General features: G+C 58.9%; 2 protein-coding genes across 2 annotated transcripts in view; both read left to right on the forward strand.

Annotated features, from left to right (window-relative positions):
- The first annotated feature begins 424 nt into the window (after positions 1-424).
- LOC128765009 (G patch domain-containing protein 8-like) overlaps positions 425-16046 on the forward strand; it is a 40937-nt gene continuing 25315 nt past the window's right edge. The window contains exon 1 of the mRNA XM_053875377.1: positions 425-790. Within this exon, the coding sequence (XP_053731352.1) occupies positions 680-790 (111 nt within the window). The 5' untranslated portion in view covers positions 425-679. The remainder of the gene's footprint in view (positions 791-16046) is intronic.
- The window catches only part of LOC128765010 (uncharacterized), a 1727-nt gene continuing 479 nt past the window's right edge, over positions 14799-16046 (forward strand). Inside the window, exons 1-2 of the mRNA XM_053875380.1 lie at positions 14799-15785; positions 15831-16046. The exon at positions 15831-16046 is cut by the window's right edge and continues 479 nt beyond it. Of these exons, the coding sequence (XP_053731355.1) occupies positions 15036-15785; positions 15831-16046 (966 nt within the window). The 5' untranslated portion in view covers positions 14799-15035. The remainder of the gene's footprint in view (positions 15786-15830) is intronic.

The raw sequence follows: 16046 nt of genomic DNA on the forward strand, positions 1-16046 counted from the left end.
TCTCCTGGTGACTGGAGTCAGAGCGTGAGGCGCAGAGAGAGCCTTCCGGGGTCAGGGGTCAATCCTCCCGTGACACGGTGACGTCACTCAGGAGGAGGCTTCACCCTCACCTCCAGGTCGAATGAAGAATATTGAATAAATCATCTTGGAAAGTACGTGGCCACTCGCGGAAAACTCGTCCCGTCGTTTTCTCTCTTCAACACGCAGGGCTTCGGTCATGGTGACATCTTCACCCACCATAAAGCGGATCGTCGTCTGGAGAAGCGGCTGCTCCGCTCAGCCCGGTTCTTTGCCGGTAGATGGCGCTTTTCTCCTTCAGCTCGAGGAGCACGCAGGAGATGATTGAGGGGACGCGAGCGAGGAGGAGGAGGGATGGAAGGAGGGAGGAGAGAGAGAGAGAGAGAGAGAGAGAGAGAGCCAGCGTCAGCACTGCGCGCGTTAAAAGGGCAGATGGTGACGGCGGCTAAGTGAGGAGCCCATCTCTGAGCTGGACCACGGAGCGTCAGGGAGGAGACGCGAGAGGAGCCCGGAGAGGCGCTGACAGTGGCGAGGAGGAGGAGGACCCTTCCTGCCGTTCTGCGCGCGGCTGAAGCCAACTTGAGCGAGCGTCCCCTCGGAGGTCCGTGTCGGAGGTGGAGAGTTGAGCAACTTTTCTCCTGCGAGGCCCCGTGACGGCCCAATGGCGTGTTACTACATCGTGATCAGTTCCACCCACCTGCGTGACGGGCAGCTGAGGAGCATCAAGGGCGTCTTCAGGGGTCCGATCGGAGCCGGCGGCCCGAGGAGCGCGGTGAGTCTCCGGCAAGTCAGGCAACTTTCTCCTCCTGAACACACGCTGGGCAGCCGCGGGAGGAGAGAAAGTTCCCTCTGCTCATTGAGCAACACGTCCAGGAGCTCGGCTTGGTCAACACCAGCCGCCCACTGACTCACCGAGAAGTTGTGTGTGCGTGTGTCCGGCTCGGCTCTACTTGCGGGGACCACACATCTCCTTGTGAGGGTTCTACCCTGACTCCGAGGGTGAAGACCTTCTGGTTCTGGTTGGTGTCTGGGCGAGAGGCTGGGCCAAGGGTGATGGCCAGGAGAGGCCCCCACAGGGATAGAGAGACAGACGAGCGAGTGTGTGTGTGTGTGTGTACTGACCATTAGGCCGGTCCCCACAAGGTTAAGCCTCAACGTGAGGGTTGAAACTTCACAACAACTGGGTTCCAGTCTGGTCCAGAGGTCCTGGTGTTTTAGATGGTTAGGTTTGGGAGGAGGGGCTGGGCCAAGGGTGATGGCCAGGAGAGGTCCCCACAGGGATAGAGAGACAGACGAGCGAGTGTGTGTGTGTGTGTAACGCTGGTGCGTCTCAATTGTGTTGATCCCTTTCACACTTGTGTTGCTGCCATTGTTCCATTCCCCACCACGGCTTTGGAGCCTGGGGACAGTGGAACTCTCCCCCTGTCGTCCGTGATCTCACTGACCTCCGAGACTAAAGTGCTCTATCATGGTGAGACCCACAGAGTTGAAGGCTGGAGACAAACATGGAGAAGAGCTGTGGTTCAGAGCGTTGGTGACGCAGTGACGGAAGGTCAGACAGGTGACGGGGTGAAGGGAGGTGGAGAGGCACGTAGTGAGTCCAGGCTCCTTCCAGAGGTCCGTCATGGCTGACTGAATGATTGGCAGGGAGGCACGGCGCCGTACCAGGCTGGCGTCGCAGCCGCCATGATGTTTCCTGCCGCGGTTGGCTGCTCGTCGGGTCGGCCGTCTCTCGACTGAGCCGCTGGAGACACGCGCGGGAACAGCGGTGCAAGTGATGACTAGACCGTCCTGGGAGCCGCGAGCTGCAGGTCACCTGACAGAGACACTGCTCCCTGGACTCTGTCCCATCTCTGCTGTGATCGGAGGGACGTCACCGCCAGCCGTCGTCAGTCCAGGAAGTCATTAGCTCCGAATCAGCAGCACTTAAGCCCCTCCCCCCCCATGACTGTCAGCTCCTTAATCATTCTGTTTGCCTGCTTAATTAATTGCCACTTCCATTAGGTTAATTGACTGGGTTGTTGGAGGCGGAAGGAGGCAGATGGGGTTGTGGGGGAGGGGTTGCGGCGACGGAGGGCTGAAGCGCTGCGCAGGCTTCTCTGCTCCTCACTGGCGTCTGCCCGGGGCCTCCTCAGCTCTGGTCACATGACCCCAACCTTCCCAGCCAGGAACCGTGCGTGAAGAGCCGTCGACGGCGCTGACGCCCATGATCCACCTCAGACTCATTCGTGGTTGGATGCTGAGGGAGGGGCTGAGCTTGAGGGGATGATGCCTACACCCAGGTGAGAGACAACCATGCACAGTCCTGCTGACACCTATCACCCTGTCCTCGCTCTTCACCACGTCCTGATCCGCCCAGCAGCACCAGCTTTAATCTCACGTCCCGTAAGACACACACTGCCACTCAGTGGCCCGGCATAGTTACTGCAACTACATCAGCCAATTCTGCCGGGGCCGACGAGCGGCTCCGTCGCCGTGCCAACCGCATCACCTGGTGTGAAGTCTCTGGCATCCGTCGGCGTGTAAATGTAGCACGAGTAATCCGCATCGCTTGCTTCTACTCATCTCTGGATGAGTCTGAGCAAAGTCCCAGCTCTGATCAGAGTGTCCAGAAACTCCCTCCGGCTGGTGCCAAGCCGCTTGTTGTCCCAAGGTCATGGCTGCGTTCTTCTCTTCGGTTGGATGAAGCCTTTGAAACGTCGATGATCGCAATGAGCGCAAAGGCCAGCAGGCGGTGTTCCTGAGCAACACAACAGTGCTGCGGCTGCAGGCCTGAGGGCTCGGTGGCGTGCGGTGGGCCGCGGGTCTGGAGGCCCACGTCCGCTCCTCGTTGGCTGGCCAGGGTGGTCCACCCGACAATGAGCCGCTTGGCAAGACGTGTCCCCGCACCAGTCGCCGTTCAATCTCCGGCCCCTTCACCATCATCCGTCATCTGGTGGGTCCGGGGACATCGCAGCCCCGTCTCGTCTCACCTCCCAGTCCAGTCGACAGTGGAGATCACGATGAGCGACGAGTCCTGAAGTGTCTGAGTCACATGACTCTGGACCTCACGTGGAAGTTTGGACCCGACATGGATCAGCCCGCTGCAGGTCCCCTCTGAAGGGTCTGAAGGGCTGAGGTTACCTGGCCAGACCCTGACAGTCCGCGCCCCGGGTCAGAGACATCGCCAGTCTCTTCACTCTTGGTGACTCCGAGAGATCTGGCTGCTCAGGTCCTGTGGGTCCTGTTGCTGTGACGTGGTGTCGGGTGGAGGGCTCGGGGCCAGTGCTGCCGCCCCCTCAGGAGCTTCCAGGAGAAGCAGAGGCTTGTTGTCATTCCAGCAGTCTCATGAGCTGAAGTGCTTTGGCTTCATGCTTCTGAAGTCTCTTCATCGTCACCTCCATCTCGCCGCTCCATAAATACATGTTCTGTAATTACCTGCAGGTCTGAAAGTGACTCGCCCGTCACTCAGTCCACAAATAGAGAAGTCTATTTCAAGAGGTTTAATTGGCAAACAAGCACATGACAGTCACCTTGGATCTCCACGCTCCGCCGCTAATTCCTCCTCTCCAGCAGCCGCGTCTGATGAAACTGTGTGAAACATCACGTCTGCAAAACGGGAAGTGCACGGTGTCAGCGCAGCAGAAAAGAGTGTTGGCGCTCAGCGGGGCGGACGGACGGACGGACGGACGGACGGACCGGTGTCTGCCCTCGCCCGCGCAGAGATGTCTCCGTCATGACCCGAGTCCTTCCCTAAATAGTCAGTGAGTCAGAGCAGGCGCTTGCGTCAGGCTTGCGTGTGGCGCGGAGCACGGATTGTTGTGAACCTTGTTCTGCTAATAAGAACTGAGGATGAACCTCAGAAGTGCCGACTCCTCTCTTTGTACTCGGAGTGACACGTTACGCCGCTCAAACTCGCTCATGAATATTCATTTGCCATGAATGAGGAGCTTGTCAACACAATGGAGGCGGAATTCATGACTCACCGGCGGCAGGGAGCAGGTCCAGCAGAAGCTCCCTGTCTCTGTCTGTCGACTGAGCTCTCCGTCCAGCTGAGGCCGGAGCACAGGAGCCTTCAGGTCCGTGGTGGGAGCTCGCAGGTGAGGGGGTCCCGCCGGCACGCCAGCACATGTCGTGCTAATGCAGCCCGACCCAGTCGGCGCTTCATCTTCCTGCTGGCTGAACATGACACACACGTGCCGCTCTGTGAAATGGCAGAGAACAAATCAACAGTGTTTTCCAGCTTTAATCGCTGCAGAGTGTCAGGAGGTGTCACAGCAGCGGAATATTCCCGCTGTCAGCACAAATCGTCCCCCGCCAGGGGGGCGCGCAGCAACAAGTCTGCCGCCGCACGCACGCACGCACGCACGCACGCACGCAGGTCTGTGTGTTTGCCTGCTTGATCCTGACTTGTGAGGACCGCAGGAGGTTCAGAATGACTGGGTCCAGTCTGCTCCAGGGTCCTGGTTCAGGTGAGCCACGTGTTTAGGGGGAGAGGCTGGGGAAAGGGTGACGGCCAGGAGAGGTCCTCATGAGGGTGGTGCGACAAGCCTGTGTGTGCGTGTGTCACGATAGCCCACCAGCTGTCAGGGAATTTTTCACACCTTTCCCAATATGAGCGGCTGTAGTGGCGTTGCTATGGAAACATTGATCTCGGCCAGTTCCAGAACAATGATTCCCTTCAACCCGACTTGACTGGGGAAGTTGAGGCTCAGATCTGATCCCGTCAGTGTTTAGTTCCGGAGCATGTCTCAGGGCTGGAGCTGCGCGTGTGTGTGTGGGCGGTGAGATTGGGCTCTGGGTCGCTTGAGTGTCGCACTGACGACACCCGAGACCACTGGACCTGTGACCGGCTGGGAGCTGCGTAATGAGGCTGAACTGACTCCAAGATGGCTGCCTGTGTGTGCGTTGGTAGGAGACTCGCTACATTGCGTTGCTGAGCCGTGAGAGTTGGGTTTGAGTGTGTGAGAGAGTGAAAGTGTTTTCAGAGTCATGTTTGTCTGTGTCAGGCCGAGTGTGTGTGTGTGTGTGTGTGTGTGGCAGAACATGCTGTGCTCCACTGATGTGTTAAACATCAGCGATGACTGTGGAGCCATCTGCTGCCGACACAGACGTGTTTCCTGCCATCGCTCTCTGTGTGCGTGCGTGCGTGCGTGCGTGCGTGCATGTGTGAGCCACTTGGCTAAACCAACACGTGTGGTACAGAGGGTTCCGTCCCCCCGGCTCCTCAGTGGTCCTGGTCCAAGTCTCGTGGTGCGTCTGCTCTGAAGACCCTGACCGAGTCAGATGGCAGTGGAGAGGAGGTGAGGAACCTCAGCATCTACTGTGGTCTGCTGGAGCCTGACCTCTGACCTCTCACGAGCCGTGGAAGAAGCTCTGAAGCCCTCAGTCCTGCTGCGTGTCTTGGTGCTGCTTCTCCCTGTGGGACCCGGATCGGACCGAGGGCCCGGCCCAGATGCTCCTCCACCTGTCCGTGACCTGGGACTGGACCACGGACGGGTCTGTCTCTCGGAGACTGCTGAGAGAGAAGAACTGGTCTCAGCCACAGAACTGGATTTGATTTAGAACTTTTCTCCATCTGCTCACGTTCATTACTTCATCTGCCCCTCCCCCCTCCTCCCCCCGTCCCTCCCACTACATTTACAGGGTTCATCCAAGTCGCTTTGACGCCCACTCACCTCCAACACGTTACCTCAGTTTCCATGACGATGGAGTAGCGACAGCTCTCCAGAAATATGCACTTCAACGTGGAGCTCTCCACAACTCATTAAGAACGTCTTGGATGAGAAGCCCTCCTGACTTGGAGGAGCCCAACGAGTCGGGCCGCGTCTGGCGGCGCCGCCAAATGGGCAGATGAACCTGGGAGTTAGTCAGGATGTTGCCGCTCTGCCGAGCGTGACATGATGGTAAATCTGACCCCCGAGGACTCCGCCGCCACGAGAGAACATTTTCCAGTTCACCACTCGAGAGACGGACGCCGTGACGCTCATGTGAGAGGAAGAGCTCCGGCGTCTTCTGTGGAGCGTTAACACGGGAGGAGCACGCCAGGCCCCGCCCCCCGCAGGCGTGGCTCCTTCCTCATCTCCAGTGCTGCCGCAGGTCTGGCAGCGGCGGCGCTCCGAAGCCCCTCCCACACCTCAGAATCGGCAGCTGCAGCTGAGCTCACCAGGAGCTTCTCCAGCGTGTCGTGTACGAAGGAAGGTTCTTCCAGCTGCTGACATGCTGTTGCTGAAGCAGGGGATGCGCTGAAAGCCGTTTGTCCTGACAATCAGAACCAGATGAAGAGAGAGCCACGCCGCTTGAAGTTATGTTGCAAGAGTCCAAACTGCAAATCTGTTCCTCATCAAATTCCACTTTTCCTGTGGGAGGGAGGTGGAGGCAAACAATCCTCTGTTCACCATAAACCCACCTCCATCTGGTTCGCAACACACACGACACGTACTGCTGTCCTTGTGGGGACCTCTCCGGGCCGTCACCCTTTCCCCAGCCTCTGCCCCTCAACACATGCCTCTCCTGAACCAGGAGACTCCCCCCCCCCCCCCAACACACACACACACACACACACACATAGTTTCCCCCGAATGGGGCTTGTATTTGTCAGGTCCAGCAACAAGTGTAGCTGAAGCAGGCAGCACCACACACTGACAGGAAGTCAAACATAAGGCGCATAAGACACGCCTGACTGGAGGCCTGTGTGTGTGGGTATGAGAGGGTGCGTGTGTGTCTGTGTGCGAGTGCGTGCGTGCGTGTTGGGAGCGCGGCGTCCTGCAGGAGATGAGATAAAGCCTGAAACACTGGCGCAGACACTCGAGGGAGCACTTCAGACAAAGACACCTGGAGGTCAGGGGGCGGCCGGTGCCCCGGCGCGTCACCGACAGCAGGAGCGCTTCCTTCTAATTGCTGTTTGGAGAGGACGAGGCTGTAATTGCTGCAGTGAGTGGAACCAGCCGATGACCCAGTGATGTGACGTCCCCTGCTGCCCAGCGCTTCCCTCTCCGGAGCGTCCGGGCGGACCCCCCACAGGACGCCCTCACTGCCAGGCACCTGAGACACCAGTCCGGTTGGGCTGTGGTCCGGTCCGAACCGTTGGTGTCAGTGTGGTGACAGGTCTGTCCAGTGAGCTGCGGCTCTCTCTGCAGGAGCCAGTGACGTGCGGGAGATAAACTCACCGCAATATGGTCCCACAGGCCGCTGCTCAGCAGCGCGTGCGCCACATGAGTCACACATGACCTGAGAGTTTGCAAACACAAACATATTGACACTAAAACACTCGGAAACACATGCTCATTGACACACTATTTACACAACCCACACAACACATTTGTTCCCATATAATGCTGGGCGCGCGCTAAATACACAGACCGCGTGTTTAGTGTGCGCACACACACAGCAGGTGAAACAATGGAGTCGCGGGGTTGCGGTGCGTAACGCAGCTCCTCGCCAAGCGTGGCCAGGTTTAGGACCGCTGCCAGTGTTGGCGCCGTCGCCAGGTGACGCTGGTGAGGAAGCAGCCAGTGACATGTCAGCCCTCCGCCTGAGCCGAGGTGAGGGTCACCAGGGCTGGCAGCTGACAGCAGCTGAGCTGGAGAGGCCCTTGCTGCGGGGCACGTCGGCAGCCCTGGTCAGATCAGAGATCCGAGGCGTGGAGAGAGGAAGCCAGATGCTCTGATGGCACAGCAGAGGAGCATTGATCAGAGTGAGCCCTCTCTCCGGATCGATGGCAATGATCCCATCTAGATAACGTTACACTGGATCAATAGGTGTTTCTGAGCCTGCGCCGCTCCCACCTGATCGCTGTCATGCTGCGCGCGTGTGTGTGTGTGTGTGTGTCGGCGGTGGCGACGGCGGCGGAAGGTCAGCCAAGGTGAGTGGTAATGGGACTCTGACCAGATCCAATCTGGGGCCACTTGTGGCAAAATGAATTGGACTCACACGAGGAGGCTGAGTCCCAGCGAGTCTGTGTGTGCAAAGGCCACGCTGGCTGTGGAGAGCTAATCTCGTTCTGACACGTTGGCGCTGGCGAAAGGCCGCGGCGCTCATGTCAAAAACACACTGTAAGACAAGGCGGCTCGCTGTCCTTGGAAGCTGTTTCCTGCCTGCGGCCGAGCCGCGGCATCGGATGTCGACCCCAAGCCGCACAGAGCCCACCGTTGTGTCGGTCCGCCGGTCACATGATGTCTAGACATCAAGGTGAAGCCTGGGTGCAGCCAGCCGGACCTCACAGAGGCCTCCTCTTGAAGTGAGCGGCTGCGGCGTGTGTGTTCTCATGTGAGGAAGCAGGCGCAGGTGAGGAGGTCCAGCCTGGCTCCTCCATGCATTCATCACAGCGGCTGCTTGGCTCCTTCATATGTCGCTCTGTGAGCGAGAGCCAATGATCCCTGAGACTATAGCGCCGTCGCGCTGACAAATGTGGCGAGCAACCTTGCAGAAGCGCCGACCCCCGTCGCTCTGGTCGGCGGCAGCCGTAACTAATTTTTACGCTCTCCCCAGTGCATCTTTCTACTTCATGTGGCTCCATCCCTCATTCCTCTCCTTCTTCATCGCCCCCCTCACTTCTGCGACCACCCCCCGCCCTCCACGGCTCCTGTCTTCTCATCCATCTTGCATCCTGCCGCTTCCTCCTCCATGCCTCTGCTGTCTGCATCTCCATCTGCTGCTCCTGTGGACGAGGCCGCGCTCCATTCTGGGGAGATGGCGTTCACTCACACGCTCGGTGGGTCAGTCAGGCGTGCGCACATGCCGCGGCAGCTTCTTGCTCTGTGTCCACGCGTCTCTGCCGCGTCTCTCCCTGATGCTGACCCGTGACCACGTCCGGCATCACGCGTGGCAGTGGACGCGCAGCGATGTCTGGTGTTCATGGAGGGACCCATCAGGGTGCATGGGATCTGATTGGAATGCTACTATCAGGCAGCAAAGTGCCTGGTGTCAGTGGAATCATCTGCCCAGGCAGCAAGAAGGTCAATTCAAATATACAGATGACTTCAAATGTCTCAAGACTGGAAACAAGACCATGGGGAGCAGACTCAAGGGCAAACGCCTGGATGTCAGTTTAGCTCAGGGCCCAGTCCTGTTGTTGTACTGTGCTGCTGAGCAGAGCCACCTCAGGCTGTGAGGCTTCACCTGAGCAGCTGCTCACCTGACTCAGTCTAGTGGTGAAAGCTCCTCCCTGTGTGTCACCAGGTTGATGGTTCACCTCCGGCGTACGTCTCTGGTGCATGTCTTTTTCAAACCCCTCCATTTGTGTGAGCCACGCTGCAGACTGGAGCCTCTCCTCTTCACGGACTTCACCTCCATCAACAGTGAACCACAGGTGAAACACATGCCAGAGCTTTAGTTGAGGGAAGGACAGAGTCAGACGTGGAACTGAGTCATTTCAGGGGTGTTGATGGTGGATCTGATGAGGCTCCAGGTCTGAGGACCACCACTCACGTCGCCACTGAACCTGCCGCTTCCACCAGTTTCCAGCCTTGCTGCATGACAGGTCACTGGTGGTCTCCAGACTCCTGGTGCCCACTGTGCTGCTAACAAGGGAAACATCCCCACCCAGAGCACCTCAGCCCTGCTCCACCTGGTGTGAAGACGATGAGGTGAAGGGCTGATGCGGTGAGACTGGGCTGCAGCTCCACATGTTGAACTGAGAGCAACAGGTTGCATGTGGATGAGAGCGAGGCCCAGAGGTGTGAAGCATCCAGCAGTTTGTTTCCTCAGACCTCCTGTCTGTTACAGACACAACAGACAGTTTTGCTGGAGTCAAAGATTTTGGGGAGAAGTCAAACATCAGACGGAAGATATCCAAACTGGAAACAAGATGGATGATCCAACACCCAAGTTCCTTTTATCTGCTTAATGCCGCTGTCGTCCCAGTTCATGGTGATGAACCTGGGACGAGGAAGAGGAGGGAGGTGGGAGGTGCTGCTGGTAAGTGAGAGGACCAGGAGGGTGGAGGGTGGAGGGGGGGGGCGAGAGAAGAAAGAGAAAAAAGCCTGGCGAGGGGAAAAGCAATCCTGTTGGCGCTGATAGATTTCTGGGAGAACAATGTTATCTCTGTCTCTTCCACACACACACACACACGCGTGCGCGCGGATCCTTGTAATAGAGCGCGAACAAATCTGTGTGCAGGAGAACGTATCCACAGCTTTTATTTTACAACCCAGGAACCCAGCAGAGACGTTCCCAGGAGGAGAGCACAAACACAGCGGCTCCGCGCGCGTGTGAGTCAGTGAGTGTGTGTGCGTTCTTCTTTCGCTTGTTCTACCGTGTTGGCTTCTACTTCTTCTACTTTTTAATCAACAGCGTGAGATCGCAAAACAGAGTTTTGGCTCAGTTTGAGGTCCCAGTCTGGTCCAGAGTCCTGTGCTTAGGGGGAGAGGCTGGGGAAAGGGCCATGGCCAGGAGAGGTCCTCACAAGGACAGGAAGACAAACACGTCCGTGGCTCTGTGGGAGCCGGCGATCGGACCTTCAGCGCCGCCGTCACTGCATCACCATGTCAGAGGGGGCGCTGTTGAGCTAGTCAGAGGGTGGAGCCTGTGGCCCTGACCTGTGAGCCGCAGAGCTGCCGAGCGCAGAGGACGCAGCCGCCGGCTCGTCCTTATGCGCTGCTTGAGTTTGTCATGATTCACAAAACCATGTCTGAGGCGCTCAGACAAATTCCTCACCCTTCCTCTCCTCCCTCCCTCACCCTTCCTCTCCTCCCTCCCTCACCCTTCCTCTCCTCCCTCCCTCATCCTTCCTCTCCTCCCTCCCTCACCCTTCCTCTCCTCCCTCCCTCATCCTTCCTCTCCTCTCCTCCCTCATCCTTCCTCTCCTCCCTTCCCTCACCCTTCCTCTCCTCTCCTCCCTCACCCTTCCTCTCCTCCCTTCCCTCACCCTTCCTCTCCTCCCTCCCTCACCCTTCCTCTCCTCTCCTCCCTCATCCTTCCTCTCCTCCCTTCCCTCACCCTTCCTCTCCTCCCTCCCTCACCCTTCCTCTCCTCCCTCCCTCATCCTTCCTCTCCTCTCCTCCCTCATCCTTCCTCTCCTCCCTCCCTCACCCTTCCTCTCCTCTCCTCCCTCATCCTTCCTCTCCTCCCTTCCCTCATCCTTCCTCTCCTCCCTCCCTCATCCTTCCTCTCCTCTCCTCCCTCATCCTTCCTCTCCTCCCTTCCCTCACCCTTCCTCTCCTCCCTCCCTCACCCTTCCTCTCCTCCCTCCCTCATCCTTCCTCTCCTCTCCTCCCTCATCCTTCCTCTCCTCCCTCCCTCACCCTTCCTCTCCACCCTCCCTCACCCTTCCTCTCCTCCCACCCTCACCCTTCCTCTCCTCCCTCACCCTTCCTCTCGTCCCTCCCTCACCCTTCCTCTCCTCCCTCCCTCACCCTTCCTCTCCTCCCTCCCTCATCCTTCCTCTCCTCTCCTCCCTCATCCTTCCTCTCCTCCCTCCCTCACCCTTCCTCTCCTCCCTCCCTCACCCTTCCTCTCCTCCCTCCCTCACCCTTCCTCTCCTCCCTCCCTCACCCTTCCTCTCCTCCCTCCCTCACCCTTCCTCTCCTCCCTCACCCTTCCTCTCCTCTCCTCTCCTCCCTCCCTCATCCTTCCTCTCCTCCCTCCGTCACCATTCCTCTCCTCCCTCATACTTCCTCTCCTCTCCTCTCCTCCCTCCCTCATCCTTCCTCTCCTCCCTCCGTCACCATTCCTCTCCTCCCTCACCATTCCTCTCCTCCCTCACCCTTCCTCTCCTCTCCTCTCCTCCCTCCCTCATCCTTCCTCTCCTCCCTCACCCTTCCTCTCCTCTCCTCTCCTCCCTCCCTCATCCTTCCTCTCCTCCCTCACCCTTCCTCATCACTCCTCCCTCACCCTTCCTCTCCTCCCTCCCTCATCCTTCCTCTCCTCCCTCATCCTTCCTCTCCTCTCCTCCCTCACCCTTCCTCTCCTCCCTCCCTCACCCTTCCTCTCCTCTCCTCCCTCACCCTTCCTCTCCTCCCTCCCTCACCCTTCCTCTCCTCCCTCCCTCACCCTTCCTCTCCTCTCCTCCCTCATCCTTCCTCTCCTCCCTCACCCTTCCTCTCCTCCCTCCCTCACCCTTCCTCTCCTCCCTCCCTCACCCTTCCTCTCCTCCCTCCCTCACCCTTCCTCTCCTCTCCTCCCTCATCCTTCCTCTCCTCCCTCACCCTTCCTCTCCTCCCTCCCTCACCCTTCCTCTCCTCCCTCCCTCACCCTTCCTCTCCTCCCTCCCTCATCCTTCCTCTCCTCTCCTCCCTCATCCTTCTTCTCCTCCCTCACCCTTCCTCTCCTCCCTCCCTCACCCTTCCTCTCCTCCCTCACCCTTCCTCTCCTCCCTCCCTCACCCTTCCTCTCCTCCCTCCCTCACCCTTCCTCTCCTCCCTCCCTCACCCTTCCTCTCCTCTCCTCCCTCATCCTTCCTCTCCTCCCTCACCCTTCCTCTCCTCCCTCCCTCACCCTTCCTCTCCTCCCTCCCTCACCCTTCCTCTCCTCCCTCCCTCATCCTTCCTCTCCTCTCCTCCCTCATCCTTCCTCTCCTCCCTCACCCTTCCTCTCCTCCCTCCCTCACCCTTCCTCTCCTCCCTCCCTCACCCTTCCTCTCCTCCCTCCCTCATCCTTCCTCTCCTCTCCTCCCTCATCCTTCCTCTCCTCCCTCACCCTTCCTCTCCTCTCCTCCCTCATCCTTCCTCTCCTCTCCTCCCTCACCCTTCCTCTCCTCCCTCCCTCACCCTTCCTCTCCTCTCCTCCCTCACCCTTCCTCTCCTCCCTCCCTCACCCTTCCTCTCCTCCCTCCCTCACCCTTCCTCTCCTCTCCTCCCTCATCCTTCCTCTCCTCCCTCACCCTTCCTCTCCTCCCTCCCTCACCCTTCCTCTCCTCCCTCCCTCACCCTTCCTCTCCTCCCTCCCTCACCCTTCCTCTCCTCTCCTCCCTCATCCTTCCTCTCCTCCCTCACCCTTCCTCTCCTCCCTCCCTCACCCTTCCTCTCCTCCCTCCCTCACCCTTCCTCTCCTCCCTCCCTCACCCTTCCTCTCCTCCCTCCCTCATCCTTCCTCTCCTCTCCTTTGCAGCACCTGTGTTTTGGGTGAGGAGGACTGACCAGGATGGATCACGGGGTTGGTCATGAAGAGACAGGTGGGCGGGTGAGGGTGGGAGGGGAGGGACAACCTATGGGCTATTATCTTCATAGGCCAGCTGAGCACACACACACACACACACACACACACAAGTTGAAGACTAGAAATCGATGCAACTGCCAGTGCTGTGCATGGTGATGAGAAAACACCTCTGCGCCTGTGATGCGTGCACATGTGCTGTGTGTGTGGTGTGTTTGGTTTAATCCTTAGTAAATCCATTCATGTGTGGTGGAGCCGCAGGACCATCACTGCAGAATAAGAGTAGACGCAGTGATATTCTGCTGTGGACCAGTCTGTGACATTGGTTTGGAGGGTGAAGAGGTCAAACTAACTGGGTCCAGTCTGCTCCAGAGTCCAGGTTCAGGAGAGCCATGTGGTCCGTGGGAGAGGCTGGGGAAAGGGTGACGGCAGGGCAGAGGAGGTCCTCACCAGGGGAGCCAGACAGACGCGCACGCACGCGTGTGTGGGTGTGGCTGAGGCTGCGAGTGAAGGCTGAAACGTAGTCGTCATAACAAAGGTTTTTACATTGTATGATTTCAGGATTTCATTGGAAACCAATTCTACATTTTCTATATTGTCATTCAATAATAACCGTGGGTGAGTATGAAGCCTCCAGGTCTTGAGATCCCGACAGAAAGCGGAGGTGTCAGCGGGACGGTCCGTGTGAGGCGGGACACGTCGGGGGAGACGTGGTGCAGAGCTTCAGTCTGTGAGCGCTGTCGCAGGAGATGGTGCTTAAGAGAGTCGGTGAGTGGCGCCAGCCTCACCACTGTGGCACCAGAGAACAGCTCACAAGTGCAGAGGAGTGCCTGGCACCAGAGCGGCTGCTGCCAAGTCACGGCAAGTCGCTGTGTGAGGGCTGCGTGGAGGGGGAGAGGCTGGGATGAGAGGTCCTCACAAGGACAGAGAGAGGGCCGAGCGTGATCTGTGCCTGGCAATTGCTTGTCCAGCGAGATCCTGCGTTTATCTCCATCTGGCTGCAGAGACCGCGACATCACACACACTCATGTTCCCGTCCTCTCTCTCTCTCTCTCACACACACACACACACGGCTCTGTGGTCCTCACAGCAACACGGCCTCAGAGAGACCATCCTCCTGAGGAAGCAGCAGGTGAGCTCTGCCTGCTGCTGCAGCTCCTGTGTCCCAGTGAGGACCAGTGACTTGTGAGAGCTCAGGTGTTGAGGCTCCAGCGTGGACCTCAGGTGGCAGCAGCAAGTCTCACCTCTGACGCCAGGTCTCTGCTGAGGGAGGCGGAGTCAGGAGCCTCAGAAGTGGGCGGGACCTGTGGTCTGTGCTGAGGGAGGCGGAGTCAGGAGCCTCAGAAGTGGGCGGGACCTGAGGTCTGTGCTGAGGGAGGCGGAGTCAGGAGCCTCAGAAGTGGGCGGGACCTGGGGGGGTCTCTGCTGAGGGAGGCGGAGTCAGGAGCCTCAGAAGTGGGCGGGACCTGAGGTCTCTGCTGAGGGAGGCGGAGTCAGGAGCCTCGGAAGTGGGCGGGACCTGAGGTCTCTGCTGAGGGAGGCGGAGTCAGGAGCCTCAGAAGTGGGCGGGACCTGAGGTCTGTGCTGAGGGAGGCGGAGTCAGGAGCCTCAGAAGTGGGCGGGACCTGAGGTCTGTGCTGAGGGAGGCGGAGTCAGGAGCCTCAGAAGTGGGCGGGACCTGGGGGGGGGTCTCTGCTGAGGGAGGCGGAGTCAGGAGCCTCAGAAGTGGGCGGGACCTGAGGTCTCTGCTGAGGGAGGCGGAGTCAGGAGCCTCAGAAGTGGGCAGGACCTGCAGCCAAATTAAAGCAGCACAGTGAAGAGTGGACTTCAAACAGACCCAGCCACCCCCCACCCCCCGCCTCCCCTCCCCCGGCTCCCGTCTGAGTCTCCATCCTTCCCTCTGAAGTCCAGGGGCAGAATCAGACGGCTAATTAAGGCAGCTGATAATGAGGCAGGAGACGGTTCTGGCAGACTCTCTTCATCTGTGGATCGGCTCTCTGTTGCTCTGGTCTGCGCTCCTACATCCACACTTGTTTGAGCTGATGTTTGCAAGGCTGGCTTTCATGCTGAAGCCTCCATGGAGGCGGCACTTGGACGCTGTGGCCGTGAGCAGGGGAGAGACTCAGGTCAGTGAGACTCGGGTCAGTGAGACTCGGGTGCCTGATACTCGGGTCAGTGAGACTCAGGTCAGTGAGACTCGGGTCAGTGAGACTCCGGTGCGTGATATTCGTGTCAGTGAGACTCGGGTCAGTGAGACTCGGGTCAGTGAGACTCGGGTCAGTGAGACTCGGGTCTGTGAGACTCGGGTCAGTGAGACTCGGGTCAGTGAGACTCGGGTCCGTGAGACTCGGGTGCGTGATACTCAGGTCAGTGAGACTCAGGTCAGTGAGACTCGGGTCAGTGAGACACGGGTCAGTGAGACACGGGTGCGTGATACTCAGGTCAGTGAGACTCAGGTCAGTGAGACTCGGGTCAGTGAGACACGGGTCAGTGAGACACGGGTCCGTGAGACTCGGGTCAGTGAGACTCGGGTCAGTGAGACTCGGGTCAGTGAGACTCGTGTCAGTGAGACTCAGGTCAGTGAGACTCGGGTCAGTGAGACTCGGGTCCGTGAGACTCAGGACCGTGAGACTCAGGTGCGTGAGACTCAGGTGCGTGAGACTCAGGTGTGTGAGACTCTGGTGCCTGATACTCGTGTCAGTGAGACTCAGGACTGTGAGACTCGGGTCAGTGAGACTCAGGTCAGTGAGACTCAGGACTGTGAGACTCAGGTCAGTGAGACTCGGGTCAGTGAGACTCGGGTCAGTGAGACTCAGGACTGTGAGACTCAGGTGTGCGAGGTCCTGGCCTACAGAGCAGAGGACAGACCCATGAAGCCGCTGGGCTGGGCGCAGCACCATGGACAGCTCTCCTGGGCTGAGGTCTGGCTGCTCCTGGAGCTTCATCAGGAGCTGGGT

The sequence above is a fragment of the Synchiropus splendidus genome, chromosome 9, assembly GCF_027744825.2.
Source record: "Synchiropus splendidus isolate RoL2022-P1 chromosome 9, RoL_Sspl_1.0, whole genome shotgun sequence".
Lineage (NCBI taxonomy): Eukaryota > Metazoa > Chordata > Actinopteri > Syngnathiformes > Callionymidae > Synchiropus > Synchiropus splendidus.